At 42.7% G+C, this 27,901-nt stretch overlaps 2 protein-coding genes across 5 annotated transcripts in view; one reads left to right on the top strand and one right to left on the bottom strand.

The window, feature by feature from the left end:
• Nucleotides 1-11,081, bottom strand: part of LOC139226428 (unconventional myosin-XIX) — a 62,224-nt gene extending 51,143 nt beyond the window's left edge. For 2 of the 3 annotated variants that reach the window (XR_011587256.1, XM_070857196.1), the window contains exon 1: nt 10,855-11,081. Coding sequence is in view for 2 of the 3 variants with exons in the window: in XM_070857196.1 (XP_070713297.1) it covers nt 10,855-10,947 (93 nt within the window). In the remaining variant the exon portion in view is untranslated. The remainder of the gene's footprint in view (nt 1-10,854) is intronic. The other variant, XM_070857195.1, reaches the window with a different exon arrangement.
• An 82-nt stretch (nt 11,082-11,163) lies between these two features.
• pigw (phosphatidylinositol glycan anchor biosynthesis, class W) lies at nt 11,164-16,741 on the top strand. Of its 2 annotated transcripts, none has more exons than XM_070857194.1 (3): nt 11,164-11,388; nt 13,837-13,876; nt 13,989-16,741. In XM_070857194.1, exon 3 carries the CDS (start codon nt 14,012-14,014, stop codon nt 15,536-15,538), a length of 1,527 nt encoding a protein of 508 aa, XP_070713295.1. In that variant the 5' UTR covers nt 11,164-11,388; nt 13,837-13,876; nt 13,989-14,011; the 3' UTR covers nt 15,539-16,741. The 2 variants fall into 2 exon arrangements, with proteins under 2 accessions (XP_070713295.1, XP_070713294.1); XM_070857193.1 differs by having other exon boundaries at nt 11,164-11,394.
• Nucleotides 16,742-27,901: the final 11,160 nt, after the last annotated feature.

The raw sequence follows: 27,901 nt of genomic DNA, 5'->3' as shown, positions 1-27,901 counted from the left end.
TCTCTGAAGAGGCCCAAGCCAGGCCTTACTGCCTGCTCATGCCCACCCCCCCAATCAAGCAATCAAGAAGTGCACATTAACAGAAATGCTCGAAAGAATAAGCTTGGTACCAATCTGAGAAATGCTGCGCCACCGTCTGCGGACCGGGCGGTCTTAGAATAAGGTGGAGGAGAGATGGATGCAGCCTTTCTTTGCTGCTACTGCTGTTATTATTATTATTGTTGTTAGTTGTAACTGTTCTCAAATTAAAGTTTTTTGTAAGTGATGTAAATTTACAAGTTTAAAAGTTCGTAAGTGATCTTAACTGAATAATAAAAATATTGCATCAAATTTTAAAGTTAAGTTAATACAAACAAGTTTGTGAAACTTTTGAATAAAATATATTTTAAATTATAACTGAATGATTTCCATTATTTTTTCCATTATTAACACAACTTTTTGAACTAAAGAATCATTTCCATTATTTGTTCCATTAACACAACACAACATTACAGAACAGCTCCAAACAGTAAACATGGTCCATGTGGAATAGTTGCCGCTGAGCCTTCATGCAGCAAAGCTTCACGGATGAGCTGCTGGCGCAAGGCTCAAGCAATCGTTAAAAGGGGCATGAGGGCCCGTCCTCCTCTGCCGTCGTGCTCTGGGTTCAGGTAGCATGGTTTCCTCATCCTCCTCGTCATCTGCATCTTCCTCCTCATCGGCCACTCTCATCTCAGGTGGGTCTTCTACTACCAGCTGCTGCTGCCTCATGATGACTAAGTTATGCAGCATGCAGCAGACAACAGTGAACTGACCGACAATCTATGGGGAGTATTGCAAGTAGCCTCCGGAATGATCCAGGCGTCAGAAACGCTGCTTTCAAGGTGCCAATAATTCTCTCTATTATGCTGTGCGTCGCAATGTGCGACATGTTGTATTCCCGGTCAGCTTCCGTCTGGGCTACGCGTAGGGGTGTCATGAGCCAGGTGGCGAGGCCATACCCTTGGTCTCCCAGTAGCCAGCTCTGCCCTTCTGGCTGCTGCTGAAACATGGCAGATATAGCACTCTTGCATAGGATGAATGCATCATGGGTGCTCCCAGGGTATCTCGCATCAACTGACATGATGCGATGCATGTCGTCACACACGAGCTGCACATTCGTGGAGTGGACGCCTTTTGTTCCTGTACATCTCGGAATCCTCCAAAGATGCTCGCATGGCGATGTGGGTACAATCAATGCAGCCCTGTACCTTTGGAAAGCCAGCAATCCTAGAGAAGCCCACAGCCCTTTCACGCATTGCCTGGGCGGTCATGGAGAACTTTATGTAGTCATTCCTCCAGGCATAAAGTGCAGCAGTCACCTGCCGAATGCAGATTGTGTGTTGCATGTTGAGAAATGGCGCACACATCCCCAGTTGTGGCCTGCAATGATCCAGATGTATAGACTGAAAGTGCAGCTGTAACCTTCACTTCAACTGACAAAGCAATCCTCCTGAAGCTTCTAGATTGCAGGTCTGCTTTTACTAACTCACAGATCTCGGTTACAACTTCTTTGCGGAAACGTAGCCTTCTCACACAGTCTGCATCACTCTGGTGCAGTTATGAACGCTTGTCTTGATATACCCGATGTGGGCAAGGCCTCCTGCCCATCATGCTACATGCTCGGAGGTTCCCCAGCGATGATGTCGAATTGATCGTCTCATCCGCAGCACTATCACGCAGAAGGCTTGTATGAGGTTCGACATTGTCAATATTGCCCCCATAATTAAATTGCCGCTCTGACCCAGGGGCATGGCGTCAATCACTCCCCCCACCCCCCAGGCTTCTTTTGAAGCTGTGTATGTCTAAGGGTTCTCATCCCTGCAATTCGGCTTCCCCCCCACCCCCCGCCCCCCGGCTTCATTTGAAGCCGAGCACCTGTGTCCCGGCAAGGGAGCAATTCTGCTGGCCAAAGCTCCAACCCTCGAGCCCAGTGAGGAGACGTTCGGTGGTGGGGTAATACTTTGAAACAAAAACAAAAATGAAAGAAATGCATTAGACTTCCATATTCTCCCTTTTGACTTTGAAAAAATTAAGCTTCATGATGTATATTCTTTGTCTTCTTGACTCCCTCCAAAACTTCGCCTAAAAACAATGGCGTCTTTCTGCGCCAAGTTTTTAAAATGTGCACTGGCTTTTCTTAAGTGCCTAGAAGGTTTTTTGGGGAATGGTCACATACGCCGTCTTAGGAAAAATACAAGTTGACCAAACTTGCTTAAATCTGAAAAACTGGCACAGACATCAGGTCACGCTCCCATGACACAAAAAAATACTAACCTAAAAAAATCGTAACTAACTGAGTTACGCTGGCACAGAAACTTTGGGGAAACTTGGATATTTTAATTTAAGCCAAAAAAAGTGGCGTGCGCCAAAAAGAAGTGTGCAGATAACCGGGGAAAATTGAGCCCAATATAATCCAAATGTACTCACTGCAACTTAGTTTATTTTTAAAAAACGGCGTGTAACCTCATACACCCAGAGGTGTAATTACTCTTAACACATGAATGTCTGAAGGGCAGCTGTGTTAACAGACACAACAAGGGACAGAATTAGTTGCTGTACTCCACACTGCCTCAAAATAAGCATAACCTCTAAGCAGCGTGTACTCGAGCAATGGTTAGGTTGGGGACAGGATCGTACAGTGTGTAGTCCACCAGCCTTTCACCTCAAATTCAAATCTAGCTCAAAATGATGAAATAAAAGACCCCTCTGTCTGATGGCTATAAAAATGTCCTATATCAAATTAGGCAATCTCAATCCAAGCGCGAGGAGCACAGCACAAAATCTTCCCAAATTTGATCATTGGTAATCTCATTCAGAGATCCAAGGATGGCTGTTGAGAGATTTGGAAATTGTCACACAACTGCAGAATTTAATGAGACTAGAGCTCAGGCACATTGTCAGCAAGAGAGTGTCATAGGAACTCTAGCTGCTTGTGCTGCATGTCAAAAATGGAAACAATTTTCTGCTTCTCAGCACCAACATTCTTCATCCTGATGAGCATAAAGAAGAATAGAGTTGATTCTTTGTTTGAAGGTCTGTTCATTGCCATATTGATCAAAGACCACAAAAGTACAATTTATGCTGGATCTGCCATGACTTACTGTTCTAGTCATTTTAATGGTTCCTGATCATTGGACTAATAGAAAAATTTGCATTTATATAGGGGACGATTTTCATCAAGGCCTCCACCTGCCCAAGTGCCGCCAAGGTACCGGACAGTACTTTGGGCGAGATATTCATGGCCAAGGTCCCTCGAAGGTCGGCGGGCAGCAAATCAACGACATACGCCGTCAATCTGGGTGGCAGCGGGCGGTAGCTCCCATTCTCGGCAGCAGAGGCGCTTGCCACTCAAGTGCAGCCGAGGATGGAGTTGGGCTCACGGCGGGTCAAAGGGCTGAAAAAAAAAATCAACACTAAAACATTTTTTTTTAAACTTTCCGAAGACCTTCAGGGGACCCCATACAGGTAAGTCGCTGTTGAAAAAAAGGTAAGTGAACTTTTTTAAATTTCAGGTTCTTCCTACTCACCATTGGGGGCAGACCAGCCTCCTCCCAGCGGTCCACCCCGTTCTGCCGCCGAGTCCCGCCTGAAGGAATCTGGGAGCTCGGTGGGCGGGAGCTCAGTTGTGCCACGCGGCCGTCCGCGGGCGGTTCCCGGTGGCTTTCCCCTCCCGCCCGCTTCAGCCCAAATGGAAAGTGGCACTGGGCGGACCAAGAAGAGTAATATTGGCGGCGGCAGTCGGCGGTGAGTGATGAATTTCGGCCCCAAGGCACTTCACAGAAGCGTAATCAAACAATAATAGATTCACAGAAACCGGATTGGAGATATTCAAACATGGAATTGTAGGAAAGCTGTGAACAAATTTTGGAGGTGACGTCCCGATCAAGAACTTTGGATAAGAAGGGGAGGTTAGAGATGTGGTGGTAGTTTGCAATAACAGATGTGTCAAGGGTGGATCTTTTATTTTTAATATAAAAATAGAGGGGCGCTGACAGTGGTTTTGAAAGGGAGTGGGACAGTACATGAGGAGAGGGAACTATTTACAATGTTGGCAGATATGGGGGCCAGGAAGGGAAGTTAAGTCAGCAGTTTTATGGGAATGGTTTCAAGAGAGCAGAAAGTGGGTCTTTTGGACAAGATGAACTCAGAGGGCACAAGTGGAGATAGGAGAGAAACTAGAAAAGGACAAGGGTTCAGGGCTATGTAAGAATGGGGAAGGGGTTATGCAGAAGACACCTGAACAATGGTCTCAAATCATGGTGACAAAGTAGTCTCGGGTTTCTCACACTCACTGGACCCACAGATTTTTTAAATCACAGTCTTAGCCTCTTCTATTTTACATTATTGCAGCTATGGAGATCTTCGTCTCCTACAGCATGGTGGCCAGTCATTCAAATGCACATCCACTCCAGCACGGCCTTCTCAGTTACTCCTGCACATCCAATTTAATTACTCATATTTATCCACACCTGTAATGCCTTTTCAATACTTCTACCAACCAATTTAAAGTACAGCTGACCCCTCCAATTCAATGTCTTCTGCTCAATTTTCTAATCCAAATAGTTTCACTACATTTGAAACACTATTAAGTTATTCCATCTTTCGGCAACCAAATACAAAACATCCTTCATGTTCATTTGACCTACATTGACAATAACAAAAAAACCAATCAATTCAAGCACTTTTTAATCAGTAAATATATTTTGTGGCTTTTATTGTACGCAGGGCCAATGGATTTTATTGAATGGTTAAGTGTTCTTAGATGGAAACATGCTCTGCATCTCTCCAGAGAACATCTCTGATGAGTATGCAGATGCATTATCTATTAGAAGAATGGCTCTTTGCATTTCTGAAACAACAGGATTACAAAATCAGTTTCTGTCATTCATCCAGACAATTCTGAGGCTTACTGATTACACCAATCTCTTTAAAAACTTTAATGTGTCAGCAATGAAGGTTAGCAGACATTCTATTTGCTCAGACAGCTTTAAGAATAAAACTTCTCAATGAACAGTAGCAGTTAGTGCCTGTCAAAGTGACTAGGAATGCATTTCTAAAATAAGGCAACATATGGTTTCATCCGTTTCAGATTTTATCCTTCATTTTCAAAAAGAGCAAAGGGCTCGCTCACTTCCAGATTTGCTTCAAGCTTCTCATTTGTTGCATATCTGACAGATTCAGAGAGATTACTGGAAGTGGAACCAAAGTGCTCATTCCAGCATTGAAGTTATTTGACCTTATCATAAAGATAAGTGTATTCCTCTATTTTGTTTTTGGATATGTCTGATAAAATTAGCTTCGACAACTTTGGAGAACCTCTAATGTGTTTTTACAAGTACTAAAAGTTTTTATTTTGGCTTACATCCTCAGTTCATTTGCTGCTTTCTTTGCTTGTTCAGCATTTCTACAATCAGCCAATGCTTGTTCCTCTTGCTGTGTTTTTAAATTCAAAGTAGAAATCCAACTCATCCAATGATTCAACTGACAAATGAGGGAAGAGCTGAACCATGCAGATCAGGTTGGTCCCAGGTTCAATTCTCATTATGGGCTGAGTTAGTTGATCTTAACCTGGGAGGCAGTATTGCAATTGCCTTGATCACACTGGGTTATGAAAAGTGAAAAAGCAACTGAAATCAGGGTTCCTGATCACTCCTAAATAGCTCAGAACCACTGCCAAAACCTATCTAGTGAACTTCAGGCAAGGAGATACAGAGGCTCAGCTCCGATACTTCATGCTCAAATAGTCTGCCAATACTCACTGGTTGGGCTCACACACGAGGAACAGCTGCTTAGGAAATATACAGGAAGCCAACTGTCATCCAAGGAACCATACCCAGCAAGGAGCCAAGACAGTCAGGTAGGAAAATAATGTGGGGATGGGGGGGACAGAGCACACCAAAAAACAGAAATCTTCTCTCGTACAAATTATTAGCACAATGAGTTTTGGCACCAGTTGTGAGGTGATGAGGACTTTGCGAATGTGTCAGACACTGCAAAGAGTGAGAGGATGATCAGTTCCACTTCCAGCAAGTTTTATTCTACAAATATCTTCCACTGCAACTCTGTAGATGATATACATGTCTAGAATTCAGGAGGTGCATTTACACTACATTCAAATTTCTGCTCTGATTTTATTCCAATAATATCAATTTTTACAGTAACCATTATAAAAACACTACAAACACTTTTTTTGGAGGAAAAAAACAATTGCAGTTCAATCTGGGCAAAAAACAGTCAAACATCTTGAACTCTTCCATACATTACTAAATTACCAAATGAATAGATTGGTATTGTCTCCTCACTTAGAGAAATGAAATGTATTCTGAAATAAAAACATGCATATTGGAACACCAGAAGCTTGGTGGTTGCAGAATATTTAAGCAATCTCAACTAGATCATCTGTCAACTGCAGGAATACATGACAATACTGTACGTCACCACCGACCAAATCAAATGACATATATCCAGTGAACGTTTTGGCAATTCTTCGTTAATTTTCTGAGATTTTTTTCTAAAACTAGGATTTTTGACAAAATCTTCAATTTCCAAAAGGATGAAGAAAAAATTTCAAATGCATCCTTTTCCACCTGGGAGTGCCTAGTTTATGAGCCAACAGTGGGGTGCCTCTGCTCAGTTCTTATACATTTGTACCTCCACAAGTTACACACCAGCACGTGTGCCTGTGCACATCAATTGTTCGCAAGACCATCCTCTACCCCTGGAGGCTGATTTAGCAAATGTCTAGTGCAAAACTGCAAGTAAATAAATGATAATTCCAGCAGGCATCAACGCTTGACTGGAGTCACATAAAGACCCACCTGTTTTGGTGTACTGTACTAGAAATATTTTTTGACTTCACTACATAGTTTGATTTGAGGACCATTGAACGCTGATCTGTATACAACGCAAGGTTTCTCCATGTGTTGAACAACTGTACTCTATCCATGTTTTGTCAACATTTATGCACGTTTAAAAGAAAATAATATTATTTTACAATTGTCTCAATGCATTACCCAAAGAGCAAATACCAAAATTTAAAAAGTTACAGCTATTGATTACAGCATGGAAGTTGCTCGTGTGAAGCAGCCAAGGCACTGTTCACAAGTCAGGACAGTAACTTTAGTGTGCATGTGGCTGCTGAGTCATTTCTAGCTTGCTACTTTTGTAACAGAACACCCACTCTGAAACAATTTCTAGAAATATTACTAATGACAACATTCCATTTTTCAACAGGGTGGAGTTAGACTCAAAACTCAGTGTTTGACTGTTTCCATAAAGTCAGACACAGCAAGAGGACTCTAACAGACTCAGTAAGGGACACACACCCATTCTTCCTGTTTCAGTGGAAGAGATCCTAGGAACTTTGCCATGCCCATCAGGGATGGTTCAACTATCACCGGCAGAAAAATTCCCCCGTTTCCCCCCCGCCACCCCTATACACACCCTGACACTACATTTTCAGTAACCCATTATTTCTACTGTAAGGTCAAATTTAATTGATGTATATAATTTCCATTTCCAACATACTCAGAAACTGTTCTTTAGACTATGAGGGCATAGCCACATTGAATGAGATTCGATCAGCATTCTAAGAGGCTGCATGAAACTGTTCAAAATCCAGCAGTGCAAGTCCAAACGCATCACCGAGTTGTATGGCTGCCGCTCCCAGTCTACGTAAAGCAGAACCCACACTAACCACAATAAAATATTTACAGTGCAATTCAAAAATTTCAAACTATATTCAAGGAATCATCAGCATGCTCAGGGGATATGGTGTACAACTTTTTCATTACTGCAATGCACTCAGCTTTATCATTTCTATGATAGATAGATAGATAGATAGATAGATAGATAGATAGATAGATAGATAGATAGATAGATAGATAGATAGATAGATAGATAGATAGATAGATAGAGTCACAGCAACAGGTCACTGGTGAGGTTAAAATCAAATATCTTCTGCATCTAATTTCTCTTCTTTTAAAAACAATATACAGGTTGACCCTCCCTTATCTGGCACCACCGCTCGTCCAGCACCATTCCCGGCCACTCCGACATGAACAAATTGAAGTAGTTCCTCGCTGCTGACTCCCACAATCACTGACCTGACCTGCGATCTACCGCCCCACCCCACCCCACGATCTCTCTGTCGCACTCCCAGCCCCAATATCCCCTTGCTCAGTACCTATACTACCCAATTTAACGTGACCTCGTCTGGCAAAATCCCTTATCCGTCACAGACCAAGTCCCAAGGGTGCCAGATAAGAGAGGCTCAACCTGTATTGTCCAATTCCCCCCTTTCTGCAAGGAGTGTATTTGCATTATTGCCAGCCACCCCATTCATAACTCACCCACTTTGTCATTCTTCAAGCAGGAGTCGAGCTAGCAAGCTATACAGTTGTGGCAGACATCACAGCTTAGTTTGAGCCAGTCCTCATCTGACACTCGCACACATACAGTTGCCAGCAGATAAGGGATAGTGAAAGTTAGTTCAGGAATACTACAAAAATTCAAATGGCATCATATGAGCATCATCCCATCAAGAGAATGGACTGCAATCAGGAATCTTGGATGATTTTCCCCTCCCTTGTCTGGACTTTGAGGCTAACTATAAAAGCAACTATTTGAACCATTAACAAAATGTGCCATTAAAATAGCAAATTTGCATCTCAACATTTATGTAATGTCAGTGTTGTCTGAGAAGTAAATTGTTAAAGAAAGACCCCCATGTATAATTGATCAAGTGACATATTTTCTAATTTCTTCAGGTGCACCTGCAGATAATCATAGAAAACGCTACCTTCTAAATAAAACATGCTGAAGTGCCCAATAACCAAACAAATCTGTTTTGCATAGATCAGGGAAAACACAAAGCACTGGTTCCACCAAAAGTTAGGTTTTGCTCTTATCCCATAGTAAATGGAAGATCAGTAATATGCTGAATGTGGAAATTGGAAGGAAAGTCAATTGGAATATACCCCTCAATGTGTCTAAGTTGGCCAATAAAGAGCATTTATATAAAGTCTCATGTTATCAGGATACCCTAAATCACATCACAGCCAATGACATACTTTTGAAGTGTAGTCACATTTCCTAGACAAACAAGACAGCCAATCCTGTAAATGAGATGAGTGACCAGTTCATCTGTTTCTGGTGGCATTGGTTGAGGGAGGAATGTTGGCCAGCACATCAACAGAACTCTTACTCTTCTTAGAATAGTGCCATGGGCATCTCAAGAGGCAGACTGGGCCCCAATGCAATATCTCATCTGAAAGATGACACCATTGACAAAGCAACACTCCTTCAGTTGTCAGCCTACATTCTGGGCTCAGGTTCTCAAGAAGGGCTTGAAACCAAAACATTCTGGCTCAAAGGCACGAGTGCTACCACCCGAGCCAAGCTGAAATTTGAAAGGCAAGGTAAAGCAGAGACCACCATTTTCAGGCGGAATTATTGCACTGGAAGGGAAAATAAGTCTGGCAACAAGATCAGATGGCAGAATGGCTGCTGCATCACTGTTCAAATATAACTACCAAGAACATGAATTCAATCCAACATGGGTCTAATCTCGGTACAACAGAAACAAAAACAGCCCAAGATACGGAACTGGCGGCACCCAAGTCATACGTGCGGTCACTTGGTGTTCCAGATAGAGTGGGAAATCCAAGAGCTAAGTTTGTGAAAAAGGTTAATTAAATATGAACCAACATTTGAAAACTGACAAAACATTCATTTTCAGAACACAAACATTCTGTTGAGGGCCAAGGACAGTAGAGGTCACTGTTGCAAGTTGTCACAAATAGCCTCCAAGATTATTTCTCCCGAGGACTATTTTCAACAACAAAAAAATCAATTCTGAAAGTATGAATGCACTGATGCTAAACCTGTGCAGTATAAATTGTTATGGCCAAGTTAACTCTGAAACAAAGTGAAGCACGCCTCCTTCTTTCGCTTTGCTCCATTGCTCCTGTATCTGCTGAGACTATGATTCCAGATTCAGGCTACATTTACACTGTAACTACAATACTGGTGTGAAATGAAATTGGTTCTCACCAATGTTACAGTTGGAGTGTAAATGTACCCTTGAAAAATTGCTTGCTAAACTTAGCTGGTTCCACCTCTCTACATCCATTAAGCAGCCGATATGCTGTCAGGTAAACAGATCAGACTGCAGACGACCCCAAAATGCCTATCATGTGTGCATCCTACCTGAATTCTTTGCAGACATGCTAAAATGCAGTTTGAGGAAACAGAATTTATGTGTACATAAATTGAAATTACTAAAGTGGCATTCCTTTTATTGGTGTTCAGTATATAGTATAAAAATTCCAGTACCTGTAATTGCAATCAATGTATGGTGCTACAGCAGTAAATTCAGTTAGCTGAACAACTCCTCCCAGACAGATTGTTTTCCCCAAAGACCAGCTAGTCACCGTTTTAGAATAATTAAAAAGAACCTGGTGACCAGAACCTACAATCTCAGAAGTGGACAATGCATGAAATTTAAAATTCGCAGATAAGGTTAGCAGCGTTTATTGTACACCCATTTCACGGTCTTCCTCAGTCTTTCCACACTTTAATGTTTTTTTTAAACCTGCAGTTTGTCTCACATTCAAACGAGCGCGGTTTATAGAGGATGTAGGGAAAGTGTCCGGTGCAATGAAGGTGACATCGCCCTTGGATAGTCATTCCTGTGACTGGAAAATCAAACACTACGCCTCGTCTGACACGCTTAGCAAGCCTGTGGCAGAAGGGGGAAAGTTTTAGAGGCACTGGCAGTTTTTAAACACACGCGGCCCCCTGGATCAGCCGGCAGGCAGCGGCCGCTCTTACCTGGCGCCTTACTGTGGTGGAGCGCGGAGCCACGGCACCTCTCCGGTTGGGAACAGCATCCCCCGCCGCTCGGTTAGTGTTCCAGGCGGCCATCGCCAGCCTCGGTGCCGGGGTTCTTCACCGCTCCATTGCCTGAAGCCCGGCTCCGCGGTGGTTCACAGTCCGAGGCACCGCTTCCACAACTCCCTCATTGGCCGCACTTTCCAGCGGCTCTGAAGGACGCGCTCGCCCAGATCTCGCGGGACCTGGCGGGCGGGGGGGACTCTCGTTACCCTGGTTACCCTGACCTTTAACCTCGGCCTCTCGGGCCTTCAGCAGGCGGCTGTGGGAGCCTGACTCTGCTTCACTAACCGAGGCCGCCACAGGGATGACCTCCCGTGTGCGCCAATGACTCGCGGGAGTGAGGGCAGCCGCTCGGCCGCGCTCGGTGTTTACCTGTCGCAGTGAGCACTGCCCCGGCCCAGCGGTAAATTTCACCCTAAGTGACGCTTCTGAACAATCGGGAAAGGTTCATGCGGTGAACGTCACAGCCAGGTACAGGTGAGCAAAGTAACCCTCCTCTGAATGCTTTTAATTCTGGAAGTGTTGGGTGACATTTGCCTTTTAGATGTGCTCAGATTGTCATCGAACTACAGTACGTGGACGACGCTTGCATCTGCGCACATTCAGAGACTGAACTCCAAGCCATCGTCAACATCTTCACCAAGGTGTACGAAAGCATAGGCCTTACACTAAATATCCATAAGACAAAGGTCCTCCACCAAGCTGACCCCGCCACACAGCACTGCCACACATCCCCCCTCATCAAAATCCACGGCTGGGTCTTGGACAAGATGGACCATTTTCCATACCTTGGGAGCCTACTATCAGCAAGGGCAGACATCGATGACGAGGTCCAACACCGCCTCCAGTGTACCAGTGCAGCCTTTAGTCACCTGCGGAAGACCAGGACCTCAAATCTGGCACCGCTTATGGTTTACAAGGCAGTAGTGATACCCGCCCTCCTATATGGCTCAGAGACGTGGACCATATACAGTAGACACCTCAAAGCGCTGGAGAAATACCACCACCACAAGACCCTGCAAATCCACTGGGAGGATAGGCGCACCAACGTCAGTGTTCTCGATTAGGCCAACATCCCCAGCACTGACCACACTCGACCAGCTCCATTGGGCCGTCCACATGCCCAACACAAGACTCCCAAAGCAAGCGCTCAACTCGGAACTCCTACACGACAAGCGAGCCCCAGGTGGGCAGAGGAAGCTTTTCAAGGACACCCTCAAAGCCTCCTTGCTAAAGTGCAACATCCCCACCAGCACCTGGGAGTCCCTGGCCAAAGACTGCCCTAAGCGGAGGAAGAGCATCCGGGAGGGCGCTGAGCACCTCGAGTCTCATCGTCAAGAGCATGCAGAAATCAAGCGCAGACAGTGGAAGGGTGCATGCGGCAAAGCAGGCTCCCCACCCACCCTTTCCTTCAATGACTGTCTGTCCCACCTGTGACAGAGACTGTAATTTCCATATTGGACTGTACAGCACCTGAGAAGTCACTTTTAGAGTGGAAGCAAGTCTTCCTCGATTTCGAGGGACTGCCTTTGATGATGATGATGAGATGTGGCTTGGGCTCTGCATCGAACTCAGCATTCACCTGGGCAGTGGGCAGTCGATCGAGGGGGTCTTCCGTGGCTACATTCGCGCCTCTGTGTCCCTGGAGTTGGAGCACACGGCGTCCACCGGCTCGCTTGAGGCTTTCCTCAACAGATAATCTGGTCATTATCACATTGCTCTTTGTGGGAGTTTGCTGTGCTCAAGTTGGCTGCCGCGTTTCCCACATTACAACAGTGACTACTGCACTCCAAAATTACTTCATTGGCTGTAAAGCGCTTTGAGACGTCGAGTGGTCGTGAAAGACACTATATAAATGCAAATCTTTCTTTTTCTGCCACCGGTGAGCACCGGAGGGACTAGAATGCTTCATCACTCCCGGAAATAGAATACTAATTTAATTTGTTACGGTTTCTTTTAATTTCTTTTAAAATTTACAGTCGTTATTTGTTGTGCTCCTTTAAAAAGGGGGTACAAGCTGAATTTTAAATTGGCCACTGCCAGTAAGAAGAAGAGTCAGCATTCATCTGGATGGTACCTGCGCCTTTTTGGTACTGGTGGGGAAGACTGAGTTGCCCCAGTGTCATCCAAGGGAAACAGAAAACGCTAAGGCAAGTGCCTTAGGGCACCACAAATGGAAAACTTTAAGTCAAATGCACCTCAAATATAACAACCAAATAATAACACAAACAATAATCAAATTATAATGTCACTGTGAGCATCCAGGATGCACTGTATACCTTGTGGTGCCCACTGGTTGCGGAAGGCCTCAAGGGTACCAGTGGACACTGCATGCTCCCACTCTAGGAGCCACCCGGGCACAGATATTGTCGTAGAAGGGCGGCAGCCAGAGCAACTTCTGGATGATACCTGAGCTCTTAATTATTTTAGTATCTTTTCTGCATTCTCACCTATATTCTAGATGGACTGTTGGAAAATCTCTTATTTTAGGCAGTCCCTTGGAGTCGAGGATTCTTGACTGATATGTGGGTTTGCATTAGTCAATGTGCAAAACCACTTCTCGGTTATCACCTGTTTCTAGTTGAGGTCCAACATGGTGCGGGATATTGGTGTTGCTGCAAATTGAAATAAGAGTGGTGGGACTTTTATACCTCCAGTTCCTTCTAAGGTGACTGCTCAGTATCAGTTGTGCCATCACAGAACACCGCAAGTGGGTGTCAGATGCTTTCCTAGCAGTGGGTGAATTGCCAAAGACTACTTTTAGACACTTCAGTGGCAGAGCCAAAAGCTTAGGAACTGTTTCTTTTGGACTGAGGACAAAAAATACAAACGCCTTTAAAATGGGCATCCAATACAAGGATGTTATAGAATTCTTAAAAACACATTTGATTGAGTAAAGATCTATTTTTATCTCCCCAGCTGACCCAACAGAAACAACAGATTCTAGGTAATTTGTATGGTGAGTAAATCAATTATATACTTTCTTTTCCAATAATCTATTACCAATTTTCAGTTTTCAAAAATACAGCATATCGGGTACGAATATAAATATATTTTTTGTCTTTTTCCAGGAAAAAAAATAATCAATCCTAAAATGGCACAAAAAGAATTCAAAGAAGCATTTATCAGTAACCTGAGTGGTACTACCCTGACTGAGAATTTATTGGGTTTAATTCTATCTGCGTTATGTGTCACCTACCGAGGATTGATATTGATGTATTTCATTGGAGGAAGCACAAGATCATCATGGAAAAGGCTCCTGTTGATTGATTTTGTTGTGTTGGTGGCATCTCTTGTATTGTCCTGCACTGTCTTGTCGGATGTGCTTCACTGGCTGGTGCTGGTTCTAGCAGCTATTCTTGTGATATCTGTGGTTCAGATATACAATCAAAGAAAACAATATGCCCATCAACACTTGAAAGAAGTCATAGGATCTTTTTTGGAAACCAGCTTGGATATGAATTACATTCCTTTTGTCACTTTGTTTCGAGTCTTTGTTAACATAAAGACTGGTATCAGCATTCTAGCCGTGGACTTTCCAATATTTCCAAGACGCTATGCTAAAGCTGAAACATATGGGACTGGGATTATGGATTTTGGTGTGGCAGCTTATGTTTTTGCAAATGCACTTGTTTCTCCTGAAGCAAGACAGAGGAACAAAAATATATCGCATTCTAAATTTAGTTTTGTGATTAAACAGATCATTGCAGTTTGGCCCTTAGTTTTCTTGGGGTTAGCTCGTCTAATAAGTGTTAAAACAGTGGATTACCATGAGCACGTATCTGAATATGGTTTGCATTGGAACTTCTTTTTCACGCTGGCAGTAGTTAGGATCCTGTCATCTATTCTTTTGATGTTATGTCCTGATCGAAGTTCTTGGATCTTGTCAGCTAGCATTGCCATATGTTATCAATTGCTTCTTGAAACTACAAATCTGAAGCAATTTATATTGCATGGAAGTGATGGCAAAGGTACGAGGGTTGGGTTCATTAATGCCAACAGAGAAGGACTCTTTTCAATGCTTGGATACATAGCTATTTACATGGCTGGTGTACAGGCTGGCATTTACATAATGAAGAAGAGGACATTGGTAATAGACTGGATAAAAGTGCAAGGTTGCCTTCTGATGAGTATGTTGATATTGTGGCTGCTACTGCATGTGTGTGAGGCACTCACAGAGCCAGTATCTCGCCGGATGGCCAATCTCAGTTTTGTTTTATGGACAGTTGGGCAAAGTTTGTTTTTTCTGATCATTCACATGATGGCTGATCTTGTTTTAGTATTTGTCAAAGTTATCTCAGGGATGTCTAACGTGCCATGTTCTTGGAACATTTTATCAGAATCCTCCCAAAACAAGAAAGATAGGACCTTGTTAAAAAGCAGTCCTTTGGGAAAGGTGGATAAAACCATTACAAATTTCTGTCTTATTGAAGCCATAAGCAGAAACCAACTGCTGTTTTTCCTGCAATCTAATATCTTGACTGGTTTGGTGAATCTTACAATAGATACTGTTCATAGCAACACATTTATTTCCTTATTTGTACTTTTGCTTTATATGTTCTGTAATTGTTTCATTGTGTACATTTTACACATCAATGACATTACTTTAAAGTTTTGGTGATTTTCTGTTTCCATGATTCATTTTCATAAAAGTAAGACTATTCTGACATTGTAAAGGGACCAGAGTTCTTGAACTTAAACAAATATCTTCTCTGGTACATTGCACCTTACATAATTTATGGTGTGTCATACTCTGCACGTGCAGGCTTTAACTCCCTGTTATTATTCCTCTTATCCTCTCCAGAAGGTAAAGCAAATATTAGATGATATGAAAAGTATACCGTCTAAGAAATTACACTATATTCTGGTTAGAAGTGGAGTTGTGTGTGCTTTTGTCCTACATGCTAATTTCCCCATAGGAAATTCAGGAAGCATTGGAAAAATCAGAGGGCAAGTAAGTTCCAGGTCATGCTTGCATACTTTTCTGCAACTGACTTCTGAGTGGTACTGGTGAAGGAGTAGAAGGTCTTTTTTATGGTTCATAGGATGTGGGCGTTGCTGGCAAGGCCAGCACTTATTGCCCATCCCTTATTGTCCTTCAGAAGCTGGTGATGAGCCGCCGCCTTGAACTGCTGCAGTCTGTGTGGTGAAGGTACTCACCTTTCTGATCTGGGATGGTGCATGGAACAATTGGTAAGGCAGAGAATATTTTTTTTAAATAGTAAATTAGATGAAGCCTTGCCCACAACAAAAAAAAGCACGACATTTTATTTACTCCATAAAGTGAAATGTCTTAACACTGATTCTTGCTTTTGGAATGTGGTCTGTGCAATATATTTTAATATGTTGATATATGCTTTATAAATTAACTGCTTGAACAACTGGCCAAATTAAAATAGTACTCCAAAAGTACTCATACGTGTCTTTATTTTACTTTCAAATGCAAAAATGCTAGCCTTCAACCATTTTTACTTTTTGCTTGTTTTAGCAGTTGTGCATAAGGCTGTTTTTACATTATGCAACATTTTCTGCTGTATTATCACAGTCATTGTGCAGCAAATATTAGCCATTATGTTTAATATTTCAGATATCCTCTTGTCTTTTGTGAAATGATGCTAGTTTTACTTTATAATAACATTTCATTTTAGTTCTACCGCAGTTGTTGCAGTGAGAATGTGCAAGATCCCAGAGTATTTGAAAACAAATGTTAAAAAGAAACATTATTAAACAATAATCATGAAATATTTTCACTCCTGTTTTCTGCCACTAACTTATTCCAAAACAGTACTTGAAACTGTTCAAATGTAAGGCTTTGTCAAATAAATTTAGAAGCACATTCATTTTTTTATTGATTACTTTCTTTGCATCTTGCTGTCAAGCTGCCTTTCTACAGAGCATGCTGAAGTCTACAATATAAATGTATTTTCCCTTGCTTTGCATTATTTTTAATGGAGGGATAATGCATCCAAAATGTGTTTGAGCTGCAAACACGTAGGCTTTAATTAAACAGGCCCATTAATTAATGTCGATGAAATAGTTATCCATATGTTGAGCTTCTTGCTGTCATGCCTAACTGATTATGTGCAATTATTAATTAGAAGTGTTGTGAACTTACTATGTGATCAAAAATGTGTTACAATTGCAAAATCTCAATTATACAACTACATTATTCCAACTATAATAGATCTTGTCTCTCATAAGTATATACCAATTTAAGAAATTACTTCTAGTGGATCATGAAGTGACAGGATGTAGATTTGTGTCTGAAATTTCTCAACAAGGAGGCAAAAAGTAATTAGGAGATGTTCCTGCCTTCTTCCAAACAACTTATATTTATATAGCTCCTTTAAGGTAATAAAATGTCCTAATGCACTTCACTGGAGTATTATGATAAAAAAATTGACACCGAGCCACATAAGGAGAAATTAGAGCAGATGGTCAAAGAGGTAGGTTTTAAGAAGTGTCTTAAAGGAGGAAAGAGAGGTGTAGAGTTTTAGGCAGGCTATTCCAGAGTTCATGGCCCTGGCAACAGAAGGCACGGCTGCTTACAGAAGTGATTGGCAGAAGCCATCTTGGATGGACATGGTGGTACTGAGGAGCTCAAAGAGAAAATTAATAACTGCAAGTATTTCAATAAAAATGTAGGCAGTGCAAATTAGGACATTAAAAGATTGCCAACTCTAGGTTAAGGCAGTCAGTCAGATCTACTAGAAAATGCAAAATTCAACCTCCATGCCTGTTGCTGGAAACCAAACATATAATTTGACTTTTAAAAGTCAAGAGCAATACATGCTAGAAATTATGGTTGGCAATGCTGGGATACACCTCAATCTGTAACTGAAGGAGGGCTAATTTCAGTGAGTTAAAACGGAATCTGGCCCAAGTGGATTGGTCTCAAAAATTGGTAGGCAAAACTGTAATTGAACAATGGGAAGCGTTCAAAGAGGAGATGGTTTGGATACAACATAGACACATTCCCATGAGGGAGAAAGGAAGCTAGAGCTCCCTGGGTAACTACAGATACAAACCCTGAATTTGCTTCCGATTTGCAAATAAAATGCCCACGTACCTGGTGGTGCGGAGATTCGCAATTCTGGGCCTCTCTGGGTACCCACGGGTAGAGGCCCACGAATCCCAGGGACGCAGGCAGTTCGCAAGCACCCCTGGGATCACGTGGGATGGCCCAACGAATGAAAGAAGGGAATGCCCATTCATGTATGTACGGAATCCCATAAGTATGAATGGGAATACCCCTGGTAATACATCTACACTTCAAATAAATATTAAAAAACACATTACATATTTAAAATGAATTAAAATGGCATTTAATTAAATATTTAATTTTTTGAAAAATAAATGTACATGTTTAAAGGGGCTAAAAATAAACTTTAATTAATGCACAGCGTTTTTAATGTATAAAATTTTATTTTTATGTTTTTATTAACTCTTGCACTGGTGCAAGCAAGCCTTAGGCGTAAGAATTTCATGGACATTCGTTGGGCAAGTAGCCCAACTCTCCGCCCATGGGTACCCTTCTCTCAGGGATGTATTGGATCTATCAACTTGACAGATGTAAGCACCGGGTTTTCACACATGCGCCTTGTGCACGAAAACACGTTCTTGCATGGCCCTCATGGGCGCGTGCGCACCTCGTACACGACCATAGCAGCTGCAAATTACGGCCCAGAGAGATTAAAATGAAACAGAAAAAGGAGTCTTTCGACAAGTGTACGGTTCACAATACAGTGGAGAACCAAACTGAATACAGAAAGTACAGAGGAGATCAAAAAAGGGAATAAGAGGGACAGGGAGAGAGTAAGAGAATAGATTAGCGGCTAACATAAAAGAGAACCCAAAAGCCTTTTATAAACATAAATAGTAAAAAGGTAATCAAAGGAAGGGTGCGGACAATTGGGGATCAACAAGGAGATCTTGTGGAGGCAGAGGGCATGGCTGAGATACTAAGGGCTGAATTTTTGGGTCTTTTGCGCGCCAGGTTTTGACCCTCTGCTGCGAAAAATGCGGTCTTTTGTTTCCAGTCGTGATCCTCCGGTCGGATTTTGCGACAGCGCTTAGAAGCACTGCCGGGAAGAGCTGCGCCAGTGTGCAACGGCTCTCGTTACAAAACTGGCAGTAGTTTCGACTCGCACCCAACCCGTACGCCCCGAAACCACCCCGCGATGACCGCCAGGGAAAACACAGCGGTCCAGCCCTGCCAGCGGCGGTGAGGTAGATAAACTGCAAAAAAGGTAAGTTCCAGTGTTTATTCTTTTATTTTTTTATAGCGATTTGTGCTGTGGTGTGGGCAATGTTTTTGTGAATTAAAACATTTTTTCCCCTCTCCCAAGGCCTCTCAGCGCTCCCAGCCCCTCACTTTAGTTGGTTTCCGTTTTTGCGGCGCGAAAGTCGTACAACGCCTCCATTTGCGATAGCGCAGAACCCAGATGGCAAAACTTTCTCCACACAGTGCAAACATTATCCGGACAGTAACTTTCCCATCCCGCCTCTACTTTTGCCCCGAAAACGGCAAACGCAGAAATTCAGCCAAGATGTGTACTTTGCATCTGTGAGGAGGATGTTGCCAATGTAGCAGTAAAGGAGGAGGTAGTAGTGATATTGGATAAGGTGAAAATAAGACAAAGAGGTATTTAAAATGTTGGCAGTACTCAAAGTAGAAAACTCATCAGGTCTGGATAGGATCTAAATCCTAGATTACTAAGGGAAGTAAGGGTGTAAATTGCAGAGGCTCTTGCCACAGTCTTACAGTCCTCCTTAGAAATGGGGACGGTGCAGAGGACTGGAGGATTACAAATGTTACACCCCTGTTCAAAAAAGGAGAGAGGGATAAACCGGTAATTACAGGCCAGTCAGCCTAATGTCGGTGAGGGGGAAAACTTTTAGAAACAATATTCCTGGACAACATTAATTGGTACTTGGAAAACTATGGGCAAATAAATGAAAGTCAGCACATATTTATTAAAGGCAAATAGTGTAACTTACTTGATTGAGTTCTTTGAAAAAATAACGGAAAGGGTTGATGAGGGTAGTGTGGTATGGACTTTCAAAAGGCATTTGATAAAGAACCACATAATAGACTTGTTAGCAAAATTAAAGCCCATGGGATTAAAGGAACAGTGACAGCGTGGATACGAAATTGGCTAAGGGATAGAAAGCAGAGCGTAGTAGTGAATGGTTGTGTTTCAGACTGGAGGGATGTATATAACGCTGTCCCCCAGGGTCGGTGTTGGAACCACTGCTCTTTTTGATATATATTAATTATTTGTATTTTGAGTCTACAGGGCAGAATTTAAAAGTGTGCAGATAACACATAACTCAAAACTTCAGGAGGACATAGACTGGTGAAGTGGGCAGACACGTGGCAGATGAAATTTAATGCAGAGAAGTGTGAAATGATACATTTTGGTAAGGAGAATGAGGAGAGGCAATATAAACTAAATGGTACAATTTTAAATGGGCTGCAGGAACGGAGAGACCTGGGGTGTATGCACAAATCATTGAACCAGGCAGGACAAGTTGAGAAGGCTGTTTTTAAAAAGAAAAGCATATGGGATCCTTGGCTTTATTAATCGAAACAGAGAGTACAAAAGCATGGAAGTTATGCTAAACATTTATAAAACACTAGTTAGGCCTCAGCTGAAGTATTGTGTTCACCTTTTGGGGACCACACTTAGGATGTCAAGGCCTTGGAGAGAGTGCCGAAGAGATTTACTAGAATGGTACCAGGGATGAGGGAATTCAGTTATGTGGAGAGACTGGAGAAGTTGGTTTTTTTCTCCTTGGAGCACAAAAGGTTAAGGGGAGATTTGATAGAGGTGTTCAAAATTAGGAACGGTTTTAATAGAGTAAATAAGGTGAAAGTGCTTCCAGTGGCAGAAGGGTCAGTAACCAGAGGACACAGATTTAAGGTGATTGGCAAAAGAGTAGTTGTGATCTGGAATGCACGGCCTGAAAGTGTGGTAGAAATTCAATAGTAATCTTCAAAAGGGAATTGGACAAATATTTGAAGGGAAAGAATTTACAGGGCTATGGGGAGTGGGACTGATTGGATAGTTCAATGGCCAATGGCCTCTTGTGTTGTATCATTTTATGATTCTATAACCCAAGGCTAGGTCTCAGCCTGCACCCACTCCCCTCACACCAATTTGAGATATTTTATCATCCCCACCCTCCTCCCCCATGCATCCCAGATCACTTGCCCCACCGTTTGCTCAGCCAAATGGTATTACATGACCTGGTTCTGAGTCTTGTCCTTGACCTACAACTCTAGCCCAGTGATTCCTTGCATATATAATTTTAAATAGTGTCAGCTTGGCTCAGAGCTAGAACTCTCGTCTCTGAGTCTGAAGGTTGTAACTGAAGCCTCACTCCAGAGACATAATCTAGGCTGACATTTCAGTGCAGTACTAAAGGTGTGTTGCACGTTTGGTGGTGCCATTGCTTGGTGATATGTTAAACCGAGGCCCTGTTTGCTCTATCAGATGGAAGTAAAAGATTCCATGGTACTGTTGGAAGAAAGATCTGGCGAGTTCCCTCGGTGTCTTAGCTATTTATCTCTCAACCAAGAGATTATCTGGTCATTTATCTCATTGCTGTTTGTGGGATCACGCTGTGTTCAAATTGGGTGCCTTATATCACCAGTGACAATTCAAAAAGTACTTAATTGACTGTGATGCACATTGGGACGTCCTGAGGTTGTGACAGGTGCTTATAGAAATGCAACTTTTTCTTTCTTTATAATTACAATCACATATTTCCAATTGCATGCATTTATAATAATTTAATATTTTAAAAATATATATATAGATATATAAAATGAAGCATATTTACATTTGTGTAAAATGTGTGTTGATTATATACTGTTAGTTCTGTACAATTTTATATATTTTTACATTTTATATATAACATTTTCTATTTGTATATAATATGTATATTTCTGATTCTTATGCTCAGTGATTCTATTTTAAATTAATATATATGTACAAAAACAGGTGAGGTGCATAGATTTCTTTATGTAACCGAGGCCTGTGAGCAATATATATTTATTTATAGAACTACAGCATATTACATGCAGTTTTATTTATCTGCTTGCAGTGCACACTGTTTATGTATTTGTTTATTTGTGATCTATTATTTTAATTAAGCTGTCCTAAAATAAGAGGCTTACTACAAAGATCAATACATTTTTTAAGACATTTCAAATAAATCTTCAATTTCACAAACTGAATTTATTAATAGATGAAAAAACAGAATGCTGGAAATCTTGTTCATTTAGAGTAAGTAAATCATCTCTTTCATCAACCATACAACTTGAGCTTGTGTCTTTGTTACAAATACAACAACAACTTTTTTTTATATAGCACCTTTAGTGTAGTGAAACGTCCCAAGGCGCTTCACAGGAGTATTATGAGATAAAACATTTAACACCGAGCCGCGTAAGGAGAAATTAGTGCAGGTGGCCAAAGGCTTCGCCAAAGAGCTAGGATTTAAAGAGCATCTTGAAGGAGATAGAGAGGCGGAGAGGTTTAGACAGGGAATTCCAGAGCTTAGGGCCTAGGCAACAGAAGGCACGACCACCAATGTTAGAGCGATTATAATCAGGGATGGTCAGGAGGGCAGAATTAGAAGAGTGCAGATATCTCGGACGGGGGTGGGGGGGGGGGAGGGGGGGTTGTAGGGTTGGAGGAGATTACACAGACAGGGAGGGGCGAGGCCATGGAGGGATTTGAAAACAAACGTGAGAATTTTGAAATCGAGGGGTTGCTTAACCGGGTGCAGATTTAGCGAGCGCAGGAGTGATGCATGAGCGGGACTTGGTGCAAGTTAATCAACAGGTAAATAGACTCAATGTCTTACTCCTTTCACTCTTCAACATAGCACATCCTAGACCCAAGCACATTGCTTTGGCTGTTGAGTTTATCATTTGCCATGGTAAGGCTCAAGAGTTTAAAATGAGCAGGCTGCTACCTAGCGACCAACAAATCTCGGTCCTTCCTGTGTATTATATCACACCGCTACTTCACTACCATCACCAGCCATGCTCATTGCACTGGGACCAATGCACCTTTTAAGAAGCAGCACTCTCAAGCCAATGCACGGTGGAATTGAAACTACACAGTAACAAATGCAAGTAAACTAGCCTTGAAATTCCTCCACCCGTTGTTGTAACACAGACATTGCTGTTTAAAGGGGAGGCCTGCAGCGCCCCGGGATGCCATCTTTTTTCATCGCCGACTCTTGGGTCAGCCCTAGCATGGTCCAGGCCACCGTCGTGCAGCCGGCACTCCGTCTTTGGTGCCGGGCTGCTGGCCCGGTCCCACGCTGCCCTGGTGGCCCAGTGGTGGCCACCAAAAGGCTGTGCAGCGTGCGCAGCGGCCCTCCCCTTTAATGGAAGGGGAGGGGCGTTGTAGCGATCTCCGGGGCTGTGTCACAATTCAAAATCATTGGAGAAAGATCTAGGGGGATGATGAGGATAAATGTTTTCACTGAGTTGTCGGGATCTGGAACACTCCACCCGAAAAGGTGGTGGAAGCTGATTGCATTAATCATTTTAAAAGGGTGTTGGGCAGGTACTTGAGGATGAGGAACTTACACATGCGTGCAGTTTTGGTTTCCATATTTACGAAAGGATATACTTGCTTTGGAGGCTGTTCAGAGAAGGTTCACTAGGTTGATTCCAGGGATGAGGGGGTTGACTTATGAGAAAATGTTGAGTAGATTGGGCCTCTACTCATTGGAATTCAGAAGAATGAGAGGTGATCTTATCGAAACGTATAAGGTTATGAGGGGGGTTGACAAGGTGGATGCAGAAAGGATGTTTCCACTGATGAGGGAGACTAGAACTAGAGGGCATAATCTTAGAATAAGGGGCCGCCCATTTAACAGAAATGAGGAGAAATTTCTTCTCTCAGAGGGTTGTAAATCTGTGGAATTCGCTGCCTCAGAGAGCTATGGAAACTGGGACATTGAATACATTTAAGAGAAAAATAGACAGTTTCTTAAATGATAAGGGGATAAGGGGTTATGGGGAGCGGGCAGGGAAGTAGAGCTGAGTCCATGATCAGATCAGCCATGATCTTATTGAATGGCGGGGCAAGTTCGAGGGACCGTATGGCCTACTCCTGTTCCTATTTCTTATGTTATGTATCATCACCTGCATCTTTTTTTTGCAGATGCTGACTGCCTTTGCTGTGTATTTCCAGCATTTTAATTTTGGTTTCAGACTGCCACCAGCATTAGCAGTTTTTCCGCACTTGTAGTCTTTCCCTTTCTATGCTGTTCTCATTATTTTGATCTGGGAGTGTGGCCAATTTTGGAGGCGGGGCCAACATCCTGCACAATGTTTTTTAAAGCAGTGTTACAGATCGCAGAAACTTGATTTATGTTTAATGTAACTTAAAATTCTGTGATCTTTTGTGCTGGTTTGTCCAATTTCAGCCCGATTGCGCTGATAAAGCCAGCACAATCTAGTGGAAACGCTAGGCCCTTGTCTTGTGTGGAAGAGGAGCAGCGACGTGATTAGCGCCCAATTTATATGCAACTACCAAATAAGAAAAATACAAAGTTACCCAAATTCACCCACGGCATTCCAAATTCGAACCATAACCTGGTGACAGATTGGTTTGTAATACCAATACATGTAGACCAGTTAGCCTAACATCTATGGTTGGGAAAATATTGGAGTCCATTCTTAAAGAAGCAGTAGCAGGACATTTGGAAAAGCAAAATTCGGTCAGGCAGAGTCAGCATGGATTTATGAAGGGGAAGTCATGTTTGACAAATTTTCTGGAGTTCTTTGAGGATATAACGAGCAGGGTGGATAAAGGGGAACCAGTGGATGTGGTGTATTTGGACTTCCAGAAGGCATTTGACAAGGTGCCACGTAAAAGGTTACTGCACGAGATAAAAGTTCACGGGATTGGGGGTAATCTTTTAGCATGGATAGAGGATTGGCTAACTAACAGAGAACAGAGAGTCGGGATAAATGGTTCATTCTCTGGTTGGCAACCAGTAACTAGTGGGGTACCCCAGTGATCAGTGCTGGGACCCCAATTATTTACAATTTATATTAACGACTTGGAAGAAGGGACTGAGTGTAATGTAGCCAAGTTTGCTGACGATACAAAGATGGGAGGAAAAGTAAAACTGTTTCAATACAATATATACACAACAGAACATAAGGAGGTGAAACAGATTTCTACCCAACAAGTGCATGAAACACAACAGGATAGTATGCAGGTACAGCAAGTGATCAGGAAGGCCAATGGAATCTTGGCCTTTATTGCAAAGGGGATGGAGTATAAAAGCAGGGAACTCTTGCTACAGCTATATAAGGCCACACCTGGAATACTGCGTGCAGTTTTGATTTCCATATTTACGAAAGGATACACTTGCTTTGGAGGCACTTCAGAGAACGTTCACTAGGTTGCTTCCGGAGATGAGGGGGTTGACTTATGAGGAAAGGTTGAGTAGGTTGGGCCTCTACTCACTGGAATTCAGAAGAATAAGAGGTGATCTTATCGAGACGTATAAGATTATGAGGAGGCTTGACAAGGTGGATGCAGAGAGGATGTTTCCGCTGATGGGGGAGACTAGAACTAGAGGGCATGATCTTAGAATAAGGGGCCGCCAATTTAAAACAGAGATGAGGAGAAATTTCTTCTCTCAGAGGGTTGTAAATCTGTGGAATTCCTCAGAGAGCTGTGGAAGATGGGACATTGAATAAATTTATGACAGAAATAGACAGTTTCTTAAACAATAAGAGGTTATGGGGAGCGGGTGGGGAAGTGGAGCTGAGTCCATGATCAGATCAGCCATGATCTTATTGAATGGCGGAGCAGGCTCGAGGAGCCGTATGGCCTACTCCTGTTCCTATTTCTTATGTTCTTATAACACGGTTACGGGTAAAAAGCAGGGATGTGGGGGATTAAGCACAACTGCTCTTTCAAGGAGCCAGCACAGGCACGATGGGCCCAATGGCCTCCTTCTCTGCTGTAAGTATCTATGAATCTAACCCAGGTAGGATAATGTCTGCAATACACTTCTTGAACTTCAGTTCCTCCACCACCAGCCACGGATCTGTACTTCATCAGAGGGTTGTGAATATTTGGCATTCTCTACCCCAGAGGGCTGTGGAGGCTCAGACATTTAGCATATTCAAGAAGATAGAGATTGATAGATTTTTGGATATTAAGGGAATCAAGGGATATGGAAATAGTGCGGACAGGGGGAGTTGAGGTAGAGGATCAGCCATGAGCTCGTTGAATGGTGGAGCAGGCTCGAGAGGCCAAAAGGCCTACTCCTGCTCCTATTTCTTACGTTCTTATTCGAGTGTTACACAGCACCCGTATAATCTTACTGTTAAGGATATGTTTATAAGTCACCATTCCGAGTAGGAAAACTTCACACACTTTACAGCCACAGTGCTGGGCTAATATCTCAGTGACAAGCCTAAAGTCGATGGACACAGTTAAATCTTTCAGCATCTGTGCAGCAAATGGACTTTTCCTAAAGTGAAACATAAACTGTCAACTGCACTAGCTCCCGGGATTCAAAAGGAGTCAAACTTGAGCAATACCGACACCCATCCACTCTCTGAGAAACGTTTAGTTCTTTCACTCAGTGCCTCAGCACAGGCATCTTCTACCCTTCAAGAGTGGAAGCAAGTCTTCCTTAATTTCAAGGGACTGCCTATGATGATGATGATGATGAATAATGCACTCTAACATTTTCCCAATGACAGATGTTAGGCTATCCAGTCTATAGTTTCCTGCTTTCTGTCTGTCTCCTTTTTTGAATAGGGGCATTACATTTGCGGTTTTCAATCTGCTGGGACCTCCCCAGAATCCAGGGAATTTTAGAAACATAGAAATTAGGTGCAGGAGCAGGCCATTCGGCCCTTCAAGACGGCACCATCATTCAATAGATCATGGCTGACCATTCAACCTCAGTACCCCTTTCCTGCTTTCTCTCCGTACACCTTGATCCCTTTGGCCGTAAGTGCCATATCTAACTCCCTTTTGAATGTATCTAACGAACTGGCCTCAACAACTATCTGCGGTCGGGAATTCCACAGGTTAACCACTCTCTGAGTGAAGAAGTTTCTCCTCATCTCAATCATAGATGGCTTACCCCTTATTCTTAGACTGTGACCCCTGGTTCTGGAACTCCCCAGCAACGGGAACATTCTTCCTGCCTCTAACCTGTCCAATCCCGTCAGAATTTTGTATGTTTCTATGAGATCCCCTCTCATTCTTCTAAACTCCAGTGGATACAAGCCCAGTTGGTCCAGTCTCTCCTCATATGTCAGTCCTGCCATCTCGGGAATCAGTCTGGTGAACCTTCGCTGTACTCCAATAGCAAGAACGTCATTCCTCAGATTAGAAGACCAAAGCTGAACACAATATTCTAGGTGTGGCCTCACCAAGGCTCTGTACAACTGCAGTAAGACCTCCCTGCTCCTATACTCAAATCCTCTAGCTATGAAGGCCAACATGCCATTTGCCTTCTTCACCGCCTGCATGCCAACCTTCAATGACTGATGTACCATGACACCCAGGTCTCGTTGCGCTTCCCCTTTTCCTAATCTGGCACCATTCAGATAATATTCTGTCTTCCTGTTTTTGCCAACAAAGTGGATAACCTCACATTTATCCACATTATACTGCATTTGCCATGCATTTGCCCACTCACCTAACCTGTCCAAGTCACCCTGCAGCCTCATAGCATCCTCCTCACAGCTCACACCGCCACCCAATTTTGGTAGATTACAACCAATGTCTCCACTATCTCTGCAGCCACTTCTTAAGTCTTTATTTCTTCAAAGCTAGCTTCATTAAAAGAACAATTTAATCAATATTATAAAAGGTGTATTAACTTGTGGTCATGCTGTACATCCTTTGCATTAAATGCTTCCTGTATTGATTATGAAATACCCAGCCTGGCCCCTACATTTAATCACTGTTAA

Source organism: Pristiophorus japonicus, chromosome 16, assembly GCF_044704955.1.
Source record: "Pristiophorus japonicus isolate sPriJap1 chromosome 16, sPriJap1.hap1, whole genome shotgun sequence".
NCBI classification, from domain to species: Eukaryota; Metazoa; Chordata; class Chondrichthyes; family Pristiophoridae; genus Pristiophorus; species Pristiophorus japonicus.
The sequence above is the reverse complement of the archived record's forward strand: the minus strand, read 5'-3'. Positions and strand labels throughout refer to the sequence as shown.